The following is a 19,900-nucleotide window of genomic DNA, read 5'->3' as shown; positions in this document are numbered from 1 at the left end:
GAAAGAGAGAGAGACATACAGATGGGGGGAGAGAGAGCGAAAGCACAGCAGAGTGAAAGAGAAAGTGAGAGTAAGTGCAAGCCAGACCAAGGCAGAGCCAGAGCAAGAGATAGAGATAGAGACAGACACACAGAGACAGAGGGAGAGAGACAGACAGAGACAAAGAGAGAGAGAGGGAGAGGGACAGACGGGGAGAGACAGGCGGAGGGGGAGGGACAAATGGAGAGGGTGAGACGGAGAGAAGGAGGGGGGGGGAGAGAGAGAGAGAGAGAGAGAGAGACCGAGGGGGGGGGGGGGGGGAAGAGAGACACAGATGGAGAGAGGGCGGAGACAGAGACAGAGAGACACACACGCAGACGGGTGGGGGGGGACGAGAGACAGTGTGCGTGTGTGACAGGGGAGGGAAAGCATGACAGGGGGAGAGTGAGCATGACAGGGAGAGAGACCCAAGAGACAGCCAGAGACACAAACAGAGCACAAGTGCGAGAGAATGAGCGAGTGTGTCAAGTTTATTTGTACAGATGCATGGCCTGTAGCATTATTTACTTGCTATCCCCACAGAATCCAGTTAGAATCCAAGTCTGCAGAATTTAAGAACAAGTGGCAACATAGATATCAAATTAGCTTAGTGACAGGGACTGGTATGGTAGTTAGGCAACTATCAGACTGGATGGTCATTTATAATATGTCCTGCAAGGTCAATTGTGGGTCCATTATTGCAAACAATTTTGGACTTGTAAGCAGCACTGTAAAGTTTGAAAATGCTATGAATCACTAGCTTGCCCAGTTGGAGTTGCGTTCAATTTTAGATATCACACCTTAGGAAGGAGGGAAAAGTTTCAGGGATAACAGATTATAGTTCCCTGTGTTGACAGAGTAAGCCAAGCTTGGTTTCCTCACAGCAGAGGAGGCTGAAAGGAGATTTGATACGTGTTTAAAATCATGGAGGACGTGAACAAACAGAAACAAATTGTTTCTAATGGCAAAGTGTTGATACTCAGAAGGTAGAGTTAGAAAAACTGGCAAAAGAACTAAACAAGATAAGCAAGAGAAATCTTTTACAGAACACGGAGTTGGGATTTGAACTGCACTGAATGATAAAATGGTAACCCTCCGTTAGAATCTGGCTAAATATATAAAGAAAAAAAATTTAGAGGGTAACAAAGACATAGTAGAGAAGTGGAACCAACTGGATTGCTCGTACAAAGAGCTGTTGCATAACAACTGGTCAAATAGAGTCTGACCAAGCCATTTTCTTTGCTTAGAAACTATGCAAGATAACAGACTTCATGCTGAAATGGACAGCAGTATGACAGATTCTGAAATGGACTGGAGCACAGCATATGGAGTTCAATCCAGGGCAGTAAGAACTGATGCTTTGAGAGGGCTAATATGGAAAGCTGGCGTACTATGAGAGGCACAATTTTGATTAGTAGAAACACCTGCATATATACATCTCAAACAGTTACAGGATAAATTGATGAAATGGTTAAAAGTATACCTAAGTTACTCGAGCTTAACAACATTGAGTTAGAATACAGAGTGACAAAATTACACCACAATTTTATAAAATCGCTAGTGAGCCCTCAACTGAACTTGACAATTCTGGGCATCACATTTCATGACGTAAAGTCTAGGAGAAGTTGGCACCATGTAGGAGGGACATTTTTAAAAATTCATCTGGTCAACTTGTTTGGCTTAGATTAGATTCCCTACAGTGTGGAAACAGGCCCTTCAGCCCAAAAAGTTCACACCGACCCTCTGAAGAGTACCCACCCAGACCCATTTCCCTCTAATGCACCTAACACTCTGGGCAATTTCGCATGGCCAATTCACCTAACCTGTACATTTTTGGACAGTGGAAGGAAACCGGAGCACCCGGAGGAAACCCACACAGACACGGGGGAGAACGTGCAAACTCGACACAGTTACCCAAGGCTGGAATCGAACCTGGGACCCTGGTGCTGTGAGGCAGCACTGTAAACCACTGAGCCACCGTGCTGCCCCTTGTTTGTTGTTCATCCTTAACTTCCCCAGAAATGTGCAGCTTGCTGAACCATTTCGGAGACATGAGGAGCCAAACCACATTGCTGTGGGTCTGGAGTCACGTCTAAACCAGACAAGGTAAAGATGGCACTTTCCTTCCCTAAAAGACATTAGTGAACTAGATGGGTACTTATGACAATGGTCGCTATTAGATTAGCTTTTCAATTCTACATGTTTTTAAATTCAAAACTCACCACTGCCATGGCAGTATTCAACTCATGTCCCCAAAACTCTAATCTGGGACTCTGCATAACAAGAGCACCACTATGTTGAAACCTCCCCTCAAGCATCAGTTATGAGGAGAGGTTGGAATGATTAGGACTATATTCCTTGAAGAAATTATGGTTAAGAAATGGACTAATAGAGAGAGATTTTGAAGATGAGGTGTTGATGCTCCTCATGCAAATGAGCAGGTCAATAACCAGAGGTAATAGATCTAAAATCTTTGGCAAAAGATTCAGAAGGGAATAAAAATACTTCTCCTGAACTGAGTTGTCAAAATCTGGAGTGCTCTACCTGAAAAGGTGATGGAAGTTGATTCCATTTAATAACTTTGTTGGGAAGTTGGAAAGGCACTTAAGGATACGTTACAAACAATCAGCAGGAAATGTGACTAAACAAGTCTGTTATTCCTAAGGACCAAGACAGGCAATATGGGTCTAATGGTATCCTTTTGTACAATAGATCCTATGATGTAGTGGAGGTGATGTTATGTCTCTTTGGTACGCCTTCACAATTATCTGATCAAAATCCTGGAATCACAGGCAAAACTCCTCAATTGTTAATTTAAAACTTAATTGAAATTGCTGTGTCCTCATCTCCTTTAAAACAATATGGGACACAGAGTACAGCCAAGGGAGCTGAATGGAATTGTATTCACTGTTTTATATCTAAATAAAGCAGCAGTCTTGACCAAATACACTTACTGGGAACACCGTCAAGGTCATCATCTAGCATCTTCATAGGAACACCGTCAAGATCATCTAGACCAGAGCCTAGATCAATTGGAACTCCATCTACATCCTCCAATGGGGCGCCATCAAGTTCATCCTCAACAGGTACTCCATCTAGTTCTTCAGACTCTGGCTACCAAACATAAAATCCACATTATTAGCATTACTGCCCCTCAGTCAGGACACATTAGAATTGTAACAGTGGTTGGACAGTACAATGGATTTGCAATGATTGATTTCAGAGATAATGCAAAATCTTGAGAAATGGAGCAACTACTGAACAACATAAATGATGTCAGGAAATGTGGGATATAGGTAAAGTAGTGTTACTTCTGCAATTATAATTACTTATATAAAGTAAACGACCTCACACCAGTGTGTAATTGTTTCAGCCAACAGCTGAGTCAACAAGAATGGAAACTATGTGGAGGAAATACATAATTACTTTTTGTATTAGCTAAAATTGTATGAAAGAATGAAATGTGACTGCAAAACAATGGTAAATATTACAGGTGAATAGATAAGATGCTGTGAGGGGAGGCAGTTAAGCTAGATACGCCTGTACAAACAGTAGGTATAAACATCTGTTTCCCACTTTTACAGAAATACAGGAGCAAACCCCAATTAAAGGGGTCATAAGGATCAGTATGGTAGGGGAAGGCACAGATGGAGGGAGTAGATAATGGTAAGGAAAGGATATGCCTAACAATGACCCACAGCAGGATGAGGTCAAACGACCCTATGAGGCCAGAAATAAGCATTTTGTCACAGACAAGGCCGGATAAGGCAAGAGATAAACAGGAGTAATGGGTACCGGTCTTAGGGAAGTGGAGGATGTAAACAGGGGAGGAGCAATGAAATAAAAAAAAACAAATTATATAAATATCGAGTATTAATTGAATTCGGGGTGTGTGTCCCTTGCCTTGTAGACAGTGAACATCACACCCTCTTGTAAGAGTAAAATAAAGGACACTACTGATTCAGATTTTGTCTCAGACTGAAATTATTGAAGTGTGTGAGCTTCATTTCTCACAGGAAATATGACAAGGTTACAGCTGCAATTTATTTGAAATCTTCACATATCATGATTTGCAAGAGTAGGTTATGATTATCAATAGTTGCTGTACTGATTTTGCAACTTCCTTACAGTATCCTCACAGAATATTAAAAATCAGGTGATAGCCTGATGAAGGAGCGACGCTCCGAAAGCTAGTGTACTCCAATTAAACCTGTTGGTCTATAACCTGGTGTTGTGTAATTTTAACTTAGTACACCCCAGTCCAACACCGGCATATCCAAATCAATCTTCAGAGAATATGTACACCAACTCAAAGACTTCAAATAAAACATATACACAGCATGATCACATGATGTTGCTTATAAACAGTACCGGAGGAAAGGAAAGTATTAGGAGAATACACTTGTACAAGTCTACAACAGAGCAGTGCTGGCTGCTATGTACTGAACTACATAAAATATCACAATGCAAAATTTAGCGGCGGGCTAAAATTCCACAAATGGCCAAGAAAATTTCAGAAGGCGCAAGTTTCCACAAGGGGAATCAGCTCAAGATATGTTGAGGTAGCACAAGTAAGTTCTGTTCAAGGTAAAAATTTAGTTTTCTGTATTTGTTAAATTTTCATTTTTTTAAAAAGGAATGTTGAATGGAGATGAACAATAAAAAGTGTCATCAAAAGATCTTTAAAAATAATCTGGGGTGATAATGAACCCCAATCTGAGTGATTGAGTGTGAGAGTAACTATTTACATTTATGTAACACTTCATTGCTTCCTCAGACTGATAAAAGTGTCACATACAAAAACTAACTTGAAAGTGAAGTCACTATCACTAAGTACGGCAATCTGCCAAACAACTGCTGGTGATCAAACCTCCCACACCACCGGATTAATATAAATAAACCAACCACCTGAAGAAATACTCTCATTTATTAAACCAGAGGTGAATATCCAAAACGTAAACATAAAAGTAAAAGGAACTTCATCATTTGGCCCTGTCTGAATGGAAGTAGGTTTTTCCACACATGGCTTAGACAATTCATAGATGACCAGGAAAAGAAGCAGCTTGCCTTAGACAAAATGCGTTCTCAACTAAAATGTAAATAGCACGAAAATGAGATGATTCACATTTGCTGTGATAAGAAATGCAAAGCCATCAAGGAAAATCTGACACCAACTTATGCTATCTGAATTTACTCATTTGCAAAAGGAAATCTAAAAGTGTCAGAGAAAAGTCAGCTCTTCCACAGGTCCATTTCTGCTGTCCTCACTAAGATTTGGCACTGAAAACACTATAATGACAAAAACCTAGCACATTTTAAATAACAGTGACACACTATAACACCTAAAAAGTCAGAGGTAGCACTTTCAGCAGCAAGTCAACAATTAACTGTTTGATAAAGTGAATGGGTTCTCTAACACTGGGTAGTGTGGAATCTCACGCCTTAAGAAAATTCATGCCGCATATCTTTAATTTTGGTCCATCTTAACCTCATCTCCATTTCATAATCTTTACTTTGCTTCTTGCAGATGATTTTAACAAAGTTTCTCACTTCCTGGTTTAAAGCCTGTATGTACCAGTGAGACTGGCAAACTTCACTGCTCTTCACTCTTTTGAGACACCACAAATCTCCCAGAGATGACAGGCAGAAATCCAAGTTGAGAAGCTTGGCAATTGTACATCACTGTTTTCAATGAAACAATTTTGTTTTATAATAAATGGTTTATTTTGAGTTAAAGCAGCCCAGTAGAAGTCTCTTTTATTCTGGACAGCAGCACCAAACAGAAAGTGGCCATTTTTGTATTTGTACTAATTGTTTGACTCATGGAACAGTGAAGCCTGATTGCCAGCACATTCCTTCCACTACAGAGGTAACACAGCACACATAGCTATTCCAGAACTCGTGCAAGTGGGTTGTACTTCTTCAACAAACAAATTCACACCTGAACACTTCTCTTAATTCTACACTTATAATGAACTCAGAAAAAAAAATCTTAATTTAGATTTAGATTTTCTTTGAGGCCTTTCTAGCCATAAGAGTCAGGCATAAATTACATCTCTCCCTGAACTAGAAAAGCATAAAAAAGATTTGCAGTCATTTCAGTAGCACGGAACTGAAAATAGGAAAGCAATGTTTAACTTATATAGAAATATTGGTAGGTCACAGAGTTAGGAATAATGTAGGAGAAAGTGAGGACTGCAGATGCTGGAGATCAGAGCTGAAAATATGTTGCTGGAAAAGCGCAACAGGTCAGGCAGCATCCAAGGAGCAGGAAAATCAACATTTCGGGCATAAGCCCTTCTTCAGGAATGAGAAAAGTGTGCCAAGCAGGCTAAGATAAAAGTAGGGAGAAGGAACTTGGGAGAGGGCCGTTGGAAACGTGATAGGTGGAAGGAGGTTAAGGTGAGGGGGCGGAGAGGTCAGGAGGAAAATTGCAGGTTAGGAAGGCGGTGCTGAGTTCGAGGATTGGGACTGAGACAAGGTGGGGGGAGGGGAAATGAGGAAACTGGAGAAATCTGAGTTCATCCCTTGTGGTTGGAGGGTTCCTAGGCAGGAACCCTCAGTCCCAACCCTCGAACTCAGCACCACCTTCCTAACCTGCAATCTTCTTCCTGACCTCTCCGCCTCCACCCCCACTCTGGCCTATCACTCTCACCTTAACCTCCTTCCAACTATCACATCTCCAATGCCCCTCCCCAAGTCCCTCCTCCCTACCTTTTATCTTAGTCTGCTTGGCACATTTTCCTCATTCCTTAAGAAGGGCTCATGCTCGAAACGTCGATTTTCCTGCTCCTTGGATGTTGCCTGACCTGATGCGCTTTTTAGGAATAATGTAAACAGCTTTGTCCATACTATAGAAAGAATGCAGACATACTAGAGCAGGTCTAAAGATTTATTAGAATCATAACAATACTGAGATTATATGCATCAGGAAAGGCTGAATAGGCTGAGACTCCCTTCTCTTGAAAAGAGAAAATGGAGTATTCTGATTGACATCTTCAAAATTCTGAAAAGCTAGACAAATAAATTATGTCCACTCGAGGGAAAGATCAGAATTATGGGTTATAAATATTAAAAAACCTCACTGATAATAATAACAAGGAATTCAGGTGAAATTTCTTTAACCAGTAATTAAAACATGGAGCCTTTTTCTTAACCAATAATCGTTGAGGTGAATAGCAAAGGTGAATTCATGAAGCTAAAAAAGCAAATGAGAGAGAAGGAAGGGCAAGCATAAGCTGATAGGGTCAAATGACAGGATCAAATGAGAGGTGTGGAAAAGTAAAATCAGGCAAATGAGCTCTGGAAGTCATCAAGAGCACAGTTAAAATGCATGGATTATCATGTAGTTAGCTACCTGTCGTTTAGAAACTTCTTTCATTTCTTCAACATCCACAAGTCCAAGGTAGATATTCTAGAAATTAATAATAAACTGTGTCAACAGAAATGAGAAATTCAAAGAACATTTACACATTTTAATGTGAGCCCTGGTCAACAGCACACCAACTAGTGTAATAAATAGAAGTCTAGTAGGTATAAATAAGTACCTGAGGTTTGCAGACTTCTTTATTTTCTTCCTCAAGATCTACAAGTCCAAGAAAGATATTTTGGAGTTTAATGAGGAATGGGTCAGGGTAAACTGTCCAATCTTCCCATGCTCTAAAGCAACCCATCACTCTTTGCTGTAAAACAAATGGGAATACTTCAACATATTACTATCAATTGGAGTGCCCAAAAGGCTTTCCGGTAGCTTAATACAATAACGATCAAAAATGTTAAAATTCACACTTGTAAAATTGACAGTCTTTCTCTGAGAATAAAAACTTAAATACCATTCGCTGCATTTATATTTGCCACACCCCAAAACCTGTCTTCTTCAAATCATTCAAAAAGATCACCACTCTCATTTCAATTTATATTTACTCAACATGTGTACTTCAGATTTTGTGTTCATCTTCTGTCTGTTTCATTTAATTTCCTTTGCTGATTTTTTTTTCTTTATGCAATACCATCTTGTTTCTCCTGATTCTGTTGTTTCCACTGAAATGTTAGTTACTTCAGTGTCATTAACAAGTAAACATTTGACATTCCTAATACCTTTAGAAGATTGTTTACTTCCCCAAATAGTGCTCTGCAAGCATTTCTTTCTCTACATCCCCAACTAGCCTTTTTTTCCTCATCTTTCAGCTGGGAGTAGTATCAGGAAAGCAGCAATAGCTTGTTTAATCTTTGGGCATATAACTATGCAATACTTTTCCATTATCCTACATCTACACACTCTTAACTCTCCAGCATTGGTCACTGATTTGCAAATGGAAGCAGGAATGCTCAGAAACTGCTCAAAAAGCAATCTTGGTCTTGATTTATTTTACATCAAGTTTAAGTTGATAAAATGTTTTAGCCTCCCAGAGAAAGTCAAACTGCAGTTTTAATATAGAACATTACAAATTGTTAAGCTGTGTGTACAATTAAACAGAGTTAAAAAAATAAGGTAGATTAAAAGGTCTAAAAAGAGGAGCAGAGCAGCAATCCATTTGGAAACCAATTTTGTAACCTAATCATTTGTAACATTTTGAAATGAGTATGAACAAATGAAAAATCATTACCTTAAAATTTTCAGACTGCAAGTGACCTTGTATTGACTTGTAGGTTGCATTAAGATTTGCAAATATCTGGCACAACTTAGATTCAAAACTGTAAGAGAAGCACAAGTAGTAATGTTTGCTAAATCAAAAATTAATCAAACATTTGATCCCTGTGAACTTGAGCCCATTCTCAAGTAGAAAATAATTTTTACTATAGACTATTAATATATTAAAATGTCACAGGCAGTTCATGAGACCCTTAGGAATAAAATTTCACATGAAGCAACATGAGATTGATAGTCAAAAGCTTGGCAAAAGACAAACAGCGTTTTGAAGGAGGAAAGGGAGGTGAACGGGTGCACAGACCAAAATGGTATAAAACAAGCACTGTAGATGCTGGAAACCAGAGTCTAGATTAGAGTGGGGTTGGAAAAGCACAACAGATCAGACAGCATCCGATTTTTCCTGCTCCTCAGATGCTGCCTGACCTGCTGTGCTTTTCCAGCACCATTCTAATCTAGGCACAGACCAAGATTCAGAGTTCAGTACCCAGACAACGAAAGGCATGTCCACCAATGGTGACGCAATTAAAGTCTGGGATGCTCAAGAGATCAGAAATAGATGAGTATACAGGTCTTAGGGTTGTGGGACTGAAAGAGACTATAGAGATTGGAAGGACCAAGGTGAGGTGAAAACAAGGAGGAGAATATTAAATTGGGGGTCGATTCTCAAGAACCACTATTGGCGACCAAATATGTTGTTGATTAGTGAACGTGTATTGATGCAAATAAGATATGAACTGAAGTTGTTTGGATGACCTTAAATTCAATCGTTGATGTAACTACAAGTGAAATGTAAAAATCACCATCATCTGCTTTTAATTATTCATTCAACATTTTCACATTGTACCTAGTGTAGTATTTTATCACAATAAATATGATCACAAAGGCACGCATAAATTTGCAAAACGTGTGGATTAAAAATTCTGCACAAAGCAAAAAAAATCAAAAAATAGTTCCACCACAGCATAAAATATAGATCATCTAAGTCCAATCATTAAGTTGCATGAACAAAATGTGACAATTGCATCATTATAATATACTAAGTAAAGGCAGATTACAGGATTATCTAAAAGAGATGTAAGTTTGTCTGCTGAACTGGAAGGTCTGTGAGCAAACTTACATCCAGAACCTGAACCTGAGCTACAAATCTTCTCTAAACTCGCTATAATCTAAGATAATTTAAGTATCAATTTAAACTTCTTTTGCTAATGTAGCCAAGTTAATATTTTTCCAGCATTCATTCTGGGCTAGTGGTCGGATACTTGGTAGTGTGGATGAGCAAAGGGATCTTGGTGTCCATGTACACAGATCTCTGAAAGTGCTGTGAAGGCGGCATATGGCGTACTGGCTTTTATTGATGGAGGAATTGAGTTCCGGAGTCCTGAGGTTATGTTGCAGTTGTATAAGACTCTGGTGCGGCCGCATCTGGAGTATTGTGTGCAGTTTTGGTCGCCATCCTATAGGAAGGATGTGGAGGCACTGGAACGGGTGCAGAGGTTTACCAGGGTGCTGCCCGGTATGGTAGGAAGATCATATGAGGAAAGGCTGAGGCACTTGGAGCTGTTTTCATTGGAGAAAAGAAGGTTTAGGGGTGACTTGATAGAGGTGTACAAGATAATTAGGGGTTTAGATAGGGTTGACCATGAGAACCTTTTTCCACGTATGGAGTCAGCTATTACGAGGGGGCATAGCTTTAAATTAAGGGGTGGTAGGTATAGGACAGATGTTAGGGGTAGATTCTTTACTCAGTGAGTCGTGAGTTCATGGAATGCCCTGACAGTAACAGTGGTGGGCTCTCCCTCTTTATGGGCATTTAAACGGGCATTGGATAGGCATATGGAGGAAAGTGGGCTAGTGTAGGTTAGGTGGGCTTGGATCGGTGCAACATCGAGGGCCGAAGGGCCTGTACTGCACTGTATTTTTCTATGTTCTATGTTCGAAGTTGATCAGTTATGAATGCTGTGATGTTCACATCCTTCGAAACCCTTCTTAAACGTACCTTTTCAATGAAGCAAACATCTATTCTTCGTAACCACTCTTCTTTGGTTTACTTTTTACCTTTCCTGTGAAGCAGTTTAGAATCTCTTTCTACATTTAAGCACAGGTGATAATTGCCAGCTATTCCATCTGTTTCCCACTAAACCTTTTACTTTTAGCATCTGGTTCCTTGATTTCAATAACTAATCTGAAAACTAAACAGACTGAAAACCCCCAAAACACTTAGCAGCCGTGATGTGGAATTTTGACTCAATTTGCCACAGCTATAGAAACATCATAACAGTTGCTGCTGATAAAATCAATCTGGGTCATAAATTGGATTCATTGCATTGATATTGTTGGATATTCCATAATGCATTACAGAATTCACATCAAATATCTGAAGTGCAATGCAAAATTTTATTTAAACATGTTTGTACACCTATGAAATAGTCTTCTTTCAATATGAAAATTTGAACACTGCATTAAACTTCTTGTGGGTGAAAGATACAGAAGAACAAGAAGTTTTCAACAGATGGTCCTGACTAAATATTCCCACCTACAGATCTTCATAAAATATACGTACGGAACCTACTCTCTAAATCACCATGCTTACCCAATCCTTCTCCAATTTCAAAAGCAACCCTAACGTGATTTTTAAAGAAATTATATTTTTAAAGAAACTATATGAGCAACTCCTCGTTTTGTGTGTTTTTTCCCTGATTTGGTAACCATTTTTTCCCCATTGCTCCACAGAGTTCTTAACTGTCTTCTGAGCGTTGCAATACTCAGGAAAGGCAAGATGAATAGAGCAAGTCATGACAACAACAAAACAAAAAAAGAACTGCAGATGCTGGAGGTCTAAAATCAAATAAAGTGCTGGAGAAACTCAGCAGGTCTGGGAGCATCTGTGGAGACCGAGTTAACTTTCAATTACAAAATGAATTATTTAGAACTCATGACAAAGCAAATCATTACAATATACCTGGAAAGAATAATTTCCTTTTTAATTATTCATGAAGTCAAATAAGATAGTTAAAGAGGTGAAATATTCAGTTAAGACAGGACAAATACTTACAACTTTCTGTAGTACGAGGCATTTGCAACTTTTGCGGAAGAATTGTACAATACATCTGACACCAAATAAAGTCTGGCAATCTGGAATGAAAAGAATCTGATTTTACTTTAGAATGCACTGTTTGGATTTAAGTACGCTGCTGTGGCACATATCTTGACAGAAGTGCCAACTAATACCTGCTTTCAATTGTCATAAACAGCTGAAGGAAAAGCACTAGAGGGCAGGACCAGAGCGGTGTTCTACTCAATTGTGATTTTTCTGGAACTGTTTAAAGCATAATCTAATAATCACCAATAGGTGCAGGAAGCAACCTACCTTATGGACTGTATTCAGTCGGTTTATTAACTTTATCTGAAGAGATTAAAGAACCAACTAGATAACCAAGCAAGACTCAAGCTCACTTTGGTTCCCAAACACAAAATAGTGTTAAAGTTTCCCAAACCATAGTTTTGGAGGCCAATTATGAACTCTCCATCCTCTTTTAGAGTTGTCACATTTAACACGGTTTCATCAGGATTGGTCCCACTGTCAAGTGGCTGTTCCTGCTTTCGAGCTCTCCAATTTGAGGTTGTTTCCTGGAGATAGGTTGCAATCCATCCCCTTGCCTGAACTTTTGATTAGTGGCCTCTCCCCAGAGTGTGGAGCTTAAGGCATTAGTGCCCAATAAAATGTAGGGGGTGATAGATTCTCAAGGGAATGTAGCACGAACAGCCAAGTTTCAGGTATCGAGGCTGGCTCTAATGAAATGAGGTGTACGTCAGGTTTCAAGAGATTGATTGTGAGAGGGGACTCTCTAGTCCAAGGCACAGACAGAAGTTTCTGTGGTCAGCGGTGAAAAATCAGAACGGTGTGTTGCTTCCCTTGTACCAAGCTCAAGAATATCTAAGAGGGTGCAAAATGTTCTCAAGGGGGAAGAGGGCCCAGCAGGAGGTCATTGTATACATTGGAACCAACGACATAGGAAGGGAAAAGATGAGATTCTGAAAGGACAATATAGAAAGTTAGGCAGGAATTTAAAAAGGAAGTCCTCAAGGGTGGTAATATCTGGATTACTCCCGGTGCTACCAGCTAGTGAGGACAGGAATAGGAGGATAGAGCAAATTAATGCATGGCTGAGGAGTTGGTGTATGGGAGAAGGATTCACACTTTTTGATCATTGGAATCTCTTCTGGGGAAGAAGTGACTTGTACAAGGACAGATTGCACCTGAATTGGAAGGGGGACTAATATACTGGCAGGGGCATTTGCTAGAGCTGCTCAGGAGGATTTAAACTAGTAATGTGGCGGGGGCGGTTACCCAGGCAGTTAGTGAGGAAAGAGATTAATCTGAGACTGGTACAGAGCGAGTCAAACAGTCAGGGCAGGCAGGGACAAAGCAGGGAACAAGTTAGGACTGATAAATTGAATTGCATTTATTTCAATGCAAGAGGTCGAACAGGGAAGGCAGATGAACTCAGAGCAATGGTTAGGAACGTGGGACTGGAATATCACAGCAATTATAGAAACATGACTCAGGCATGGATAGGACTGGCAGCTTAATGTTCCAGGATACAAATGATACAGGAAGGACAGAAAGGGAGGCGAGAGAGAAGGGGAGTGGCATTTTTGATAAGAGATAGCATTACAGCTGTACTGAGGGAGGATATTCCCAGAAACACATCCAGGGAAATTATTTGGATAGCACTGAAAAATAAGAAAGGGATGATCACCTTATTGGGATTGTATTATAGACCCCCTAATAGTCAGACGGAAGTTGAGAAACAAATTTGTAAGGAGATCTCTGCTATCTGTAAGAATAATAGGGTGGTTATGGTAGGGGATTTTAACTTTCCAGACATCGACTGGGACTGCCATAGTGTTATGGGTTTAGATGGAGGCATTTGTTAAGTATGTACAAGAAAATTTTCTGTTTCAGTATGTGGATATACCTACTAGAGATGGTGCAAAACTTTACCTACTTTTGGGAAATAAGGTAGGGCCGGTGACTGAGGTGTCAGTGAGGGAACACTTTGGGCCTGCTACCATAATTCTGTTAAAATATTAGAGACCTTGGAGTGCAGGTTCACAGCTCATTGAAAGTAGAGTTGCAGGTAGATAGGATAATGAAGAAGGCATTTGGTGTGCTTTCCTTTGTTGGTCAGAGTATTGAGTGCAGGAGTTGGGAAATCATGTTGTGGCTGCACAGGACATTGGTTAGGCCACTGTTGGAATATTGTGTGCAATTCTGGTCTCCTCCCTCTCGGAAGGATGTTGTGAAACTTGAAAGGGTTCAGAAAGATTTACAAGGATGTTGCCAGAGTTGGAGGATTTGAGCCCCAGGGAGAAGCTGAATAGGCTGGGGCTGTTTTCCCTGCAGCGTCGGAGGCTGAGGGGTGACCCTATAGAGTTTCATGAAATCATGATGGGCATGGATAAGGTAAATAGACAAGGCCTTTTCTCTGGGGTGGAGGAGTTCAGAACTAGAGGGCATAGGTTTAGGGTGAGAGAGGAAAGATATAAAAGAGACCCAAGGGCAACTTTTTCATGCAGAGGGTGGTGCGTGTGTGGAATGGGCTGCCAGAGGACATGGTGGAGGCTAGTACAATTACAGCAATTAATAGGCATCTGGATGGGTATATGAATAGGAGGGACTTTGAGGGATATGGGCCAGGTGCTGGCAGATGGGACGAGATTGAGTTGGGATATCTGGTCAGGATGGATAAGTTGGACTGAAGGGTCTGTTTCTGTGCTGTACATCTCTAGGACTCTAAGATCTGAACTGGGCAGTTTTAATGATCAAACTCTAGAAACTCATCTTAAGCTGTCATTTATGGAGAGACAATGGTCTAGAGATATTACCAGTGGACTGTTAATCCAGAGATCCAGGTAATGTTCTTTGAATCTTGCCATGGCAGATGGTGGAATTTGAATTTTGATTTAAAAATCTGGAATTAAGAGTCTTTTCCTAAAAGAAAGTTTTGTTTTTAAGCGAGAAACCACTATCATAAAGTAGTTGCTCTTTTATCCACCAATCTCAAATACGCATTGAGAAGCGAAGTAAACCCATTCATGAAAAGTGAAACAAAGACAGAAATTGCTGAAGAAATTCACCAGGTCTGGCAGCATCTGCAGAGAGATAACAGGGTTAACATTATGAGTTCATCTTCAAAACATTTCAAGTAAAGTCACTGGACTCAATATGGTAACTCTGCTTTTTCTCCGCAGATACTGCTTCAACTGCAGAGTTTCTCCACCAATTTCTATTTTCATAGAAATATCTTCAGTGTCCGCAATTCTTTGTTATATTTACATGCACAAAAAGTGTCTGATGAAGCCGCCAGAGAGATTTATAGTTAGCACTGCAAAAACTCCATATCCTGGTGGACAAAAATATTTGCTAAATTAAAAGTGGATTTCACAAAAGCACTTCAAAATAACGTCATTGCTATTACAATTAGAGGGAACAAACCTTTTTAGGTAACGGAGTCTTCAATATGGACAAAGATTCTGCAATACATTCCACAATTTCTTCAGCAGCCTCAGCATGATTCAGGCAAAACACCATAGCATCACCAATGTCATTTTTACGTGGAGTCAGTCCCCGCAAGAGTTCCTCCAATTTATCCCTCTGACTTAAATAAAATATTAAACATCTTAACAATTATAAGGTAATCTTCTGTAATTTCCACTTAACTATTCATTTCACCATTTTAAATAAAACTGACATGCCAAGTTTACAGACAATTGTCAAAAATCAATGGTTATTTGCAGCCCATTGAAACTGAAGAATCAACATATTTTGATGGTCAATATCTTTGGCTTTATTACAGCATATTAAAGAACTAAGCAGCTGTTTCAGCATTCCAGGGAAATTGCAACCCTTACATTTCAAGATACTGCTTCTCCAAGCCAGCTATGCATCAACTTGATATAATTTGACAGGCAGCAAACAGTTGGTAAAGTCTAGCCTTAATTCAAGTGCGTGATTAAAGTTACCAGACAGTTCAATTTAAGCAATAAATTCTCACTTTAATATAGCTCTTGTTGCTCAAATGATTTAATATTTTCAAGCACACAAAGCAAAAGTATTCTAAGAGTACATCACATTGGCTTTAACTCAATAATACCCGAAAGATAAACGTTTCCCCACTGGGCTAATTGATTCTCCAAATTGCTAGTCACAGGCTGAGGAGGAGATTGGCAATGCTTCCGGAAAAATCAAATGAAGGCAGGTACAGATGTAAGCTTGCTCGCTGAGCTAGAAGGTTTATGTTCAGGTGTTTCGTCACCATACTAGGTAATATCATCAGTGAGCCTTTGGTGAAGCGCTGGTGGTATGCTCTGCTTTCTATTTGTATGTCTAGGTTTCTTTGGGTGGGCATAGGAATGAAGTGACCAAAGAAACCTAAAAACATAAATAGAAAGCGGGATATACCACCAGCGCTTCACCGAGGCTCACTGGTATTATCTAGCATGCTGACGAAATGTCCGAAAACAAACCTTCCCACTCAGTGAACAAAGTTACATCCAGAACCTCAACGTGAGCTACAAATCTTTTCAAAAACTGCAAAGGCAGGTATGTAAAAAGGCTTGAAAACAGGAAGGATACAATGGATCAATGAGCTCAAGGTTGAACCCCAGAAGGCAGCTGAGTGAGTATGATGACAGCATGCATCCCAGGGAAACAAAAGACAGAATCCACACTACTGGCACAACTTGGCACGAGCCAGCAGGAGCTAGAACATTAGAAAACTACCATAAGTGTCAGAGATCCAAAATAAAAACAAAATACTGGAAACATTCAGCAGATCAAGTGGCATCCGATGTGAAATTTCAGGTCAATAACGGTTTTTTCTCACACATGGAACAGATTTACCATCTTATAAACAATTACAAAGTCAGGTAAGGGATGGCAGCAGAAGGGGAAAGAACAAAGCAAAGATTTAAGTGGAGTGGAGGATGGAAGTATTTAAATGATAGATAGTGGCACAAGGCAAACAGGATGGTAATGCACAAGTAAAGAAACGAGATGGGTATAGAACATGACCACTTTCTTTCTGCTTTGCACCAACAATCCTTCTCGTCACTTGAGTGCTACCCTCCACCTTATTGCAAACCCTCATTTTGGTTCCTGCCTCTCTTCTCCCTGGCTCTGAGACTTGGTTATAAACAGTTAGATTTCAAAATTCTTCTAACAGCAGAAAATGAAGCATCAGCTCAGGATCTGCATACACTGATGCTGCTTGACAGGCTGAGTTCCAGTAGCATTTTATGTTTTTACTTTTAAAGGGCGGTAAATTGATGAGAGAGACACGATGATGACTGCAGGTCAGGCCCCAGGCAACCCGAATACAAAACAAAGTAATCAAGAGCCTCCGTGGGAGGACTGTAGGAGCCAGGCTAAAGATATTTCTAAAATTCAATTGTTAGTTATATTCTCTCATCCTTTTCTAAATCTTGAACTTGATCTGCGGCTTTGCAACATAGTAAATTAATCACAAAACGTTTCTCAAAATTATTGAATATTACAGAGTATTTGAATAACTTACTCTTCCTTCAACTGCCCCTTTTTCACATTCTCCTCAGCACGCGATTCGGTTTCTTCTAATATTTCTTGTAAGTATGGGTTCAAAGGTGGCGGTCGCCAAAACGACCCATTCTTGAACATACGGAAATCCAGAGTTCGCCACTTGGTTGGTGAATCACCCTGTTAAACAGGTAGCATTTTACACAGATCAGTATGGTAGAATCTTATCTTGTAAATATTTATTATTTCTGAATTAATAAACTAGTATACCTGCAGTATTGAATACAATTTCCATCTGTAATAGACATGGGCTGGGCTTTGATTTTCAAAAAGGAATCTGAAAAATGTAATCGTATTTCATGCAAAGCTCAGGCATACGAAAATTGATTAATAATTCAAGATTTTTGTAGGTAAAGGATAAAAAAACAATCCATTGTTACTGAAATATAAACCTGAACATGGGGTTGCTAATTTCTCTGTTCATAATCATGGCTTCGAACATTGGTCCTTCACGCACCACAAATTCGATCATCCGATGAATAACACACAATAAATTCCTAAACAAAACAAAATCAAGATATACCTTTCACAGAGTGATCACCATCTTAACAAGCTAAAGAATTAATCCATATGATAAACAATTTTCTAAAACATAGGATGTACTTTCAATAACAAATCTAGTAAACAAGCAGCATTTTAATTGGTTCTGGCAACCATCTGGGAAGCAAAATGACTAACATTTTCCAGTCAGAAAAATTTTAATTTGCAAAAGCAAAATGCACCTGTTTCCCCCCTCTGATTTTGTTCTTAAATACATTTTTTTCTGCCAGTTATGCCCACAGCCTACTCTTTAAAACACTAACTGTCAAATCAATACTATTTTATAACACATCTTTCTAGGAAATAAATGTTAAATTTAAGTTATTTTTGAACATATAACTGTACCAGCAGTAGCTCGAATGAAGGGCTTTGCACCAAAACATTTTCAGCTCTCCAGAATATACTGAACAAAAAAGTTAATGGGACCAAGTTTCATATACTGTATTTCATCAATCATTTATATTTTGTATGCATTACTTTCTAGGCTTTGAAGGCAAGTGAAAGATGGAACACATTAAAGAAAAGTACGATAATATTCCGACACAAGCACGTTTTAAAACTTTTAACTAGACTTCTGAACAGGTTGTAGCCTTGGCTAACAATTTTGATTTGTTAAATCCAAGTTTACATTTTATTTTTTGTGATAACACCATTCATTTAATTTTAGTGCTCAACTTAGTGGAGAAGGGATCTTTGGCTATCGATAAAATAAGATCCTATTCAACTGCAGTCATCCTGGCGTTTCAGTGAAGGAGTTATATTATAGTTGTTTTGACAATATTAACTTATCTTGCAGTTTCTAAACAATTTTCAAAATAGGTTTTTCACCATCAGGCCATTTTCAAGTACAGAGCCTACTTAAAATATTAGTTATTGCCGACTTTAAATTCCTATTCCAACAAGTGAACATTAGCATTAATCAATCTAATCACCAATCAGTTGTTTGCAAGTTCAAGTGTTGAACCAGTTTTAGATGGCAGTCACTGATCATACTTTTGTAGAACTGAACAATTGTAGTGTATGGGACTGAGAGACAATGCGTGTTTTGGAAACAACACTGCAGTCATAAAATACTGGAAGAGATTATGTCTGCCTCATGGGCAACATTTTAGTTTGTATCTTAATTTTATCACTTATTGCAGCTATCTTCCATAGCAAATATAAATCTGGACAATAATCAGAACTTAGGCATAACCTTTTTAAAAAAATCATAAATTACAGGAGGCCATTCAACCCATCATGCCTAGGCTTGTACTTCAACCTGAGTTTTCTACTCAAAATTTCCTGATATCTTTTTAAACTATTAAAATTCTTCCACTTTCAAGTCTAACTGTGTTTACCTCAATGGTAAATTGTACCAAAGCATCCTACAGTTTAAGAACTCGTGTGAACATTTTTATTCCACCTTCCTCAGCCAGCATTCTATGGCTACTCTTCTGTTAAAGGATAAAATGCTGAAATTTAAAACAAAATTTAGTTGCTGTTCAGGTTAAGTAGGTAATTTAAGCAACCAGTTAGTCAATACTCAAAATGTTAGCTTGCGCTCTCGTCATAGATGCTGTCTGACTCGCTGTGATCTCAGCATTGGATTTTTGAGTAAAGATGCATGTTCATTCTTACAAACAGAACTTCCCATTTGCAGATTATTTTGATCTTGGCCATAATTTTCAGGAGAGGAAATATTACTAACACAATTAAGAGCAGATTCACTCCAGAGACAGGGTTTAAAGGCTACAAATTAAAAGCCAATTTTCTAGAGATAACTTCATCTTTGAACTTCTTAATGCTACAGAACAGCAAATATTAGCAAGAAAATACTCAACATCAGCCACGACATGTCTAGAAATAGTCAACTGTACACCTCTGTAAAAAGACATGGAAAATCACGTCCCATTTTATAGATGGTAGACATGATCAGGTGCTGAAGAAAGTAATAAAAGTTACTGCCTACTTACATAAATGCAATTGCTGAAGTCACAGGGAACACAAAGGCCTGTAAAATGTGAGTGACGGAAATAAAAGGTTATGTTTCTCACCTATTCTAATCCCATGCTGACAATACCACTTGCTACCTT

At 39.1% G+C, this 19,900-nt stretch overlaps 1 protein-coding gene across 4 annotated transcripts in view; it reads right to left on the bottom strand.

Annotated features, from left to right (window-relative positions):
- The window catches only part of LOC132821765 (U2 snRNP-associated SURP motif-containing protein-like), an 86,612-nt gene that overhangs the window by 20,390 nt on the left and 46,322 nt on the right, over nt 1-19,900 (bottom strand). For all 4 annotated transcript variants that reach the window (XM_060834520.1, XM_060834522.1, XM_060834519.1 and 1 more), the window contains 9 exons: nt 17,678-17,782; nt 17,496-17,562; nt 17,248-17,405; nt 15,168-15,330; nt 11,721-11,800; nt 8,625-8,712; nt 7,566-7,700; nt 7,376-7,432; nt 2,973-3,132 (listed from right to left, as the gene is read on the bottom strand). In XM_060834520.1, coding sequence (XP_060690503.1) covers nt 2,973-3,132; nt 7,376-7,432; nt 7,566-7,700; nt 8,625-8,712; nt 11,721-11,800; nt 15,168-15,330; nt 17,248-17,405; nt 17,496-17,562; nt 17,678-17,782 — 1,013 coding nt within the window. The remainder of the gene's footprint in view (nt 1-2,972; nt 3,133-7,375; nt 7,433-7,565; nt 7,701-8,624; nt 8,713-11,720; nt 11,801-15,167; nt 15,331-17,247; nt 17,406-17,495; nt 17,563-17,677; nt 17,783-19,900) is intronic.

This window comes from Hemiscyllium ocellatum, chromosome 13, assembly GCF_020745735.1.
Source record: "Hemiscyllium ocellatum isolate sHemOce1 chromosome 13, sHemOce1.pat.X.cur, whole genome shotgun sequence".
Taxonomy (NCBI): domain Eukaryota; kingdom Metazoa; phylum Chordata; class Chondrichthyes; order Orectolobiformes; family Hemiscylliidae; genus Hemiscyllium; species Hemiscyllium ocellatum.
This window is presented reverse-complemented; position numbering and strand designations above follow the sequence as displayed.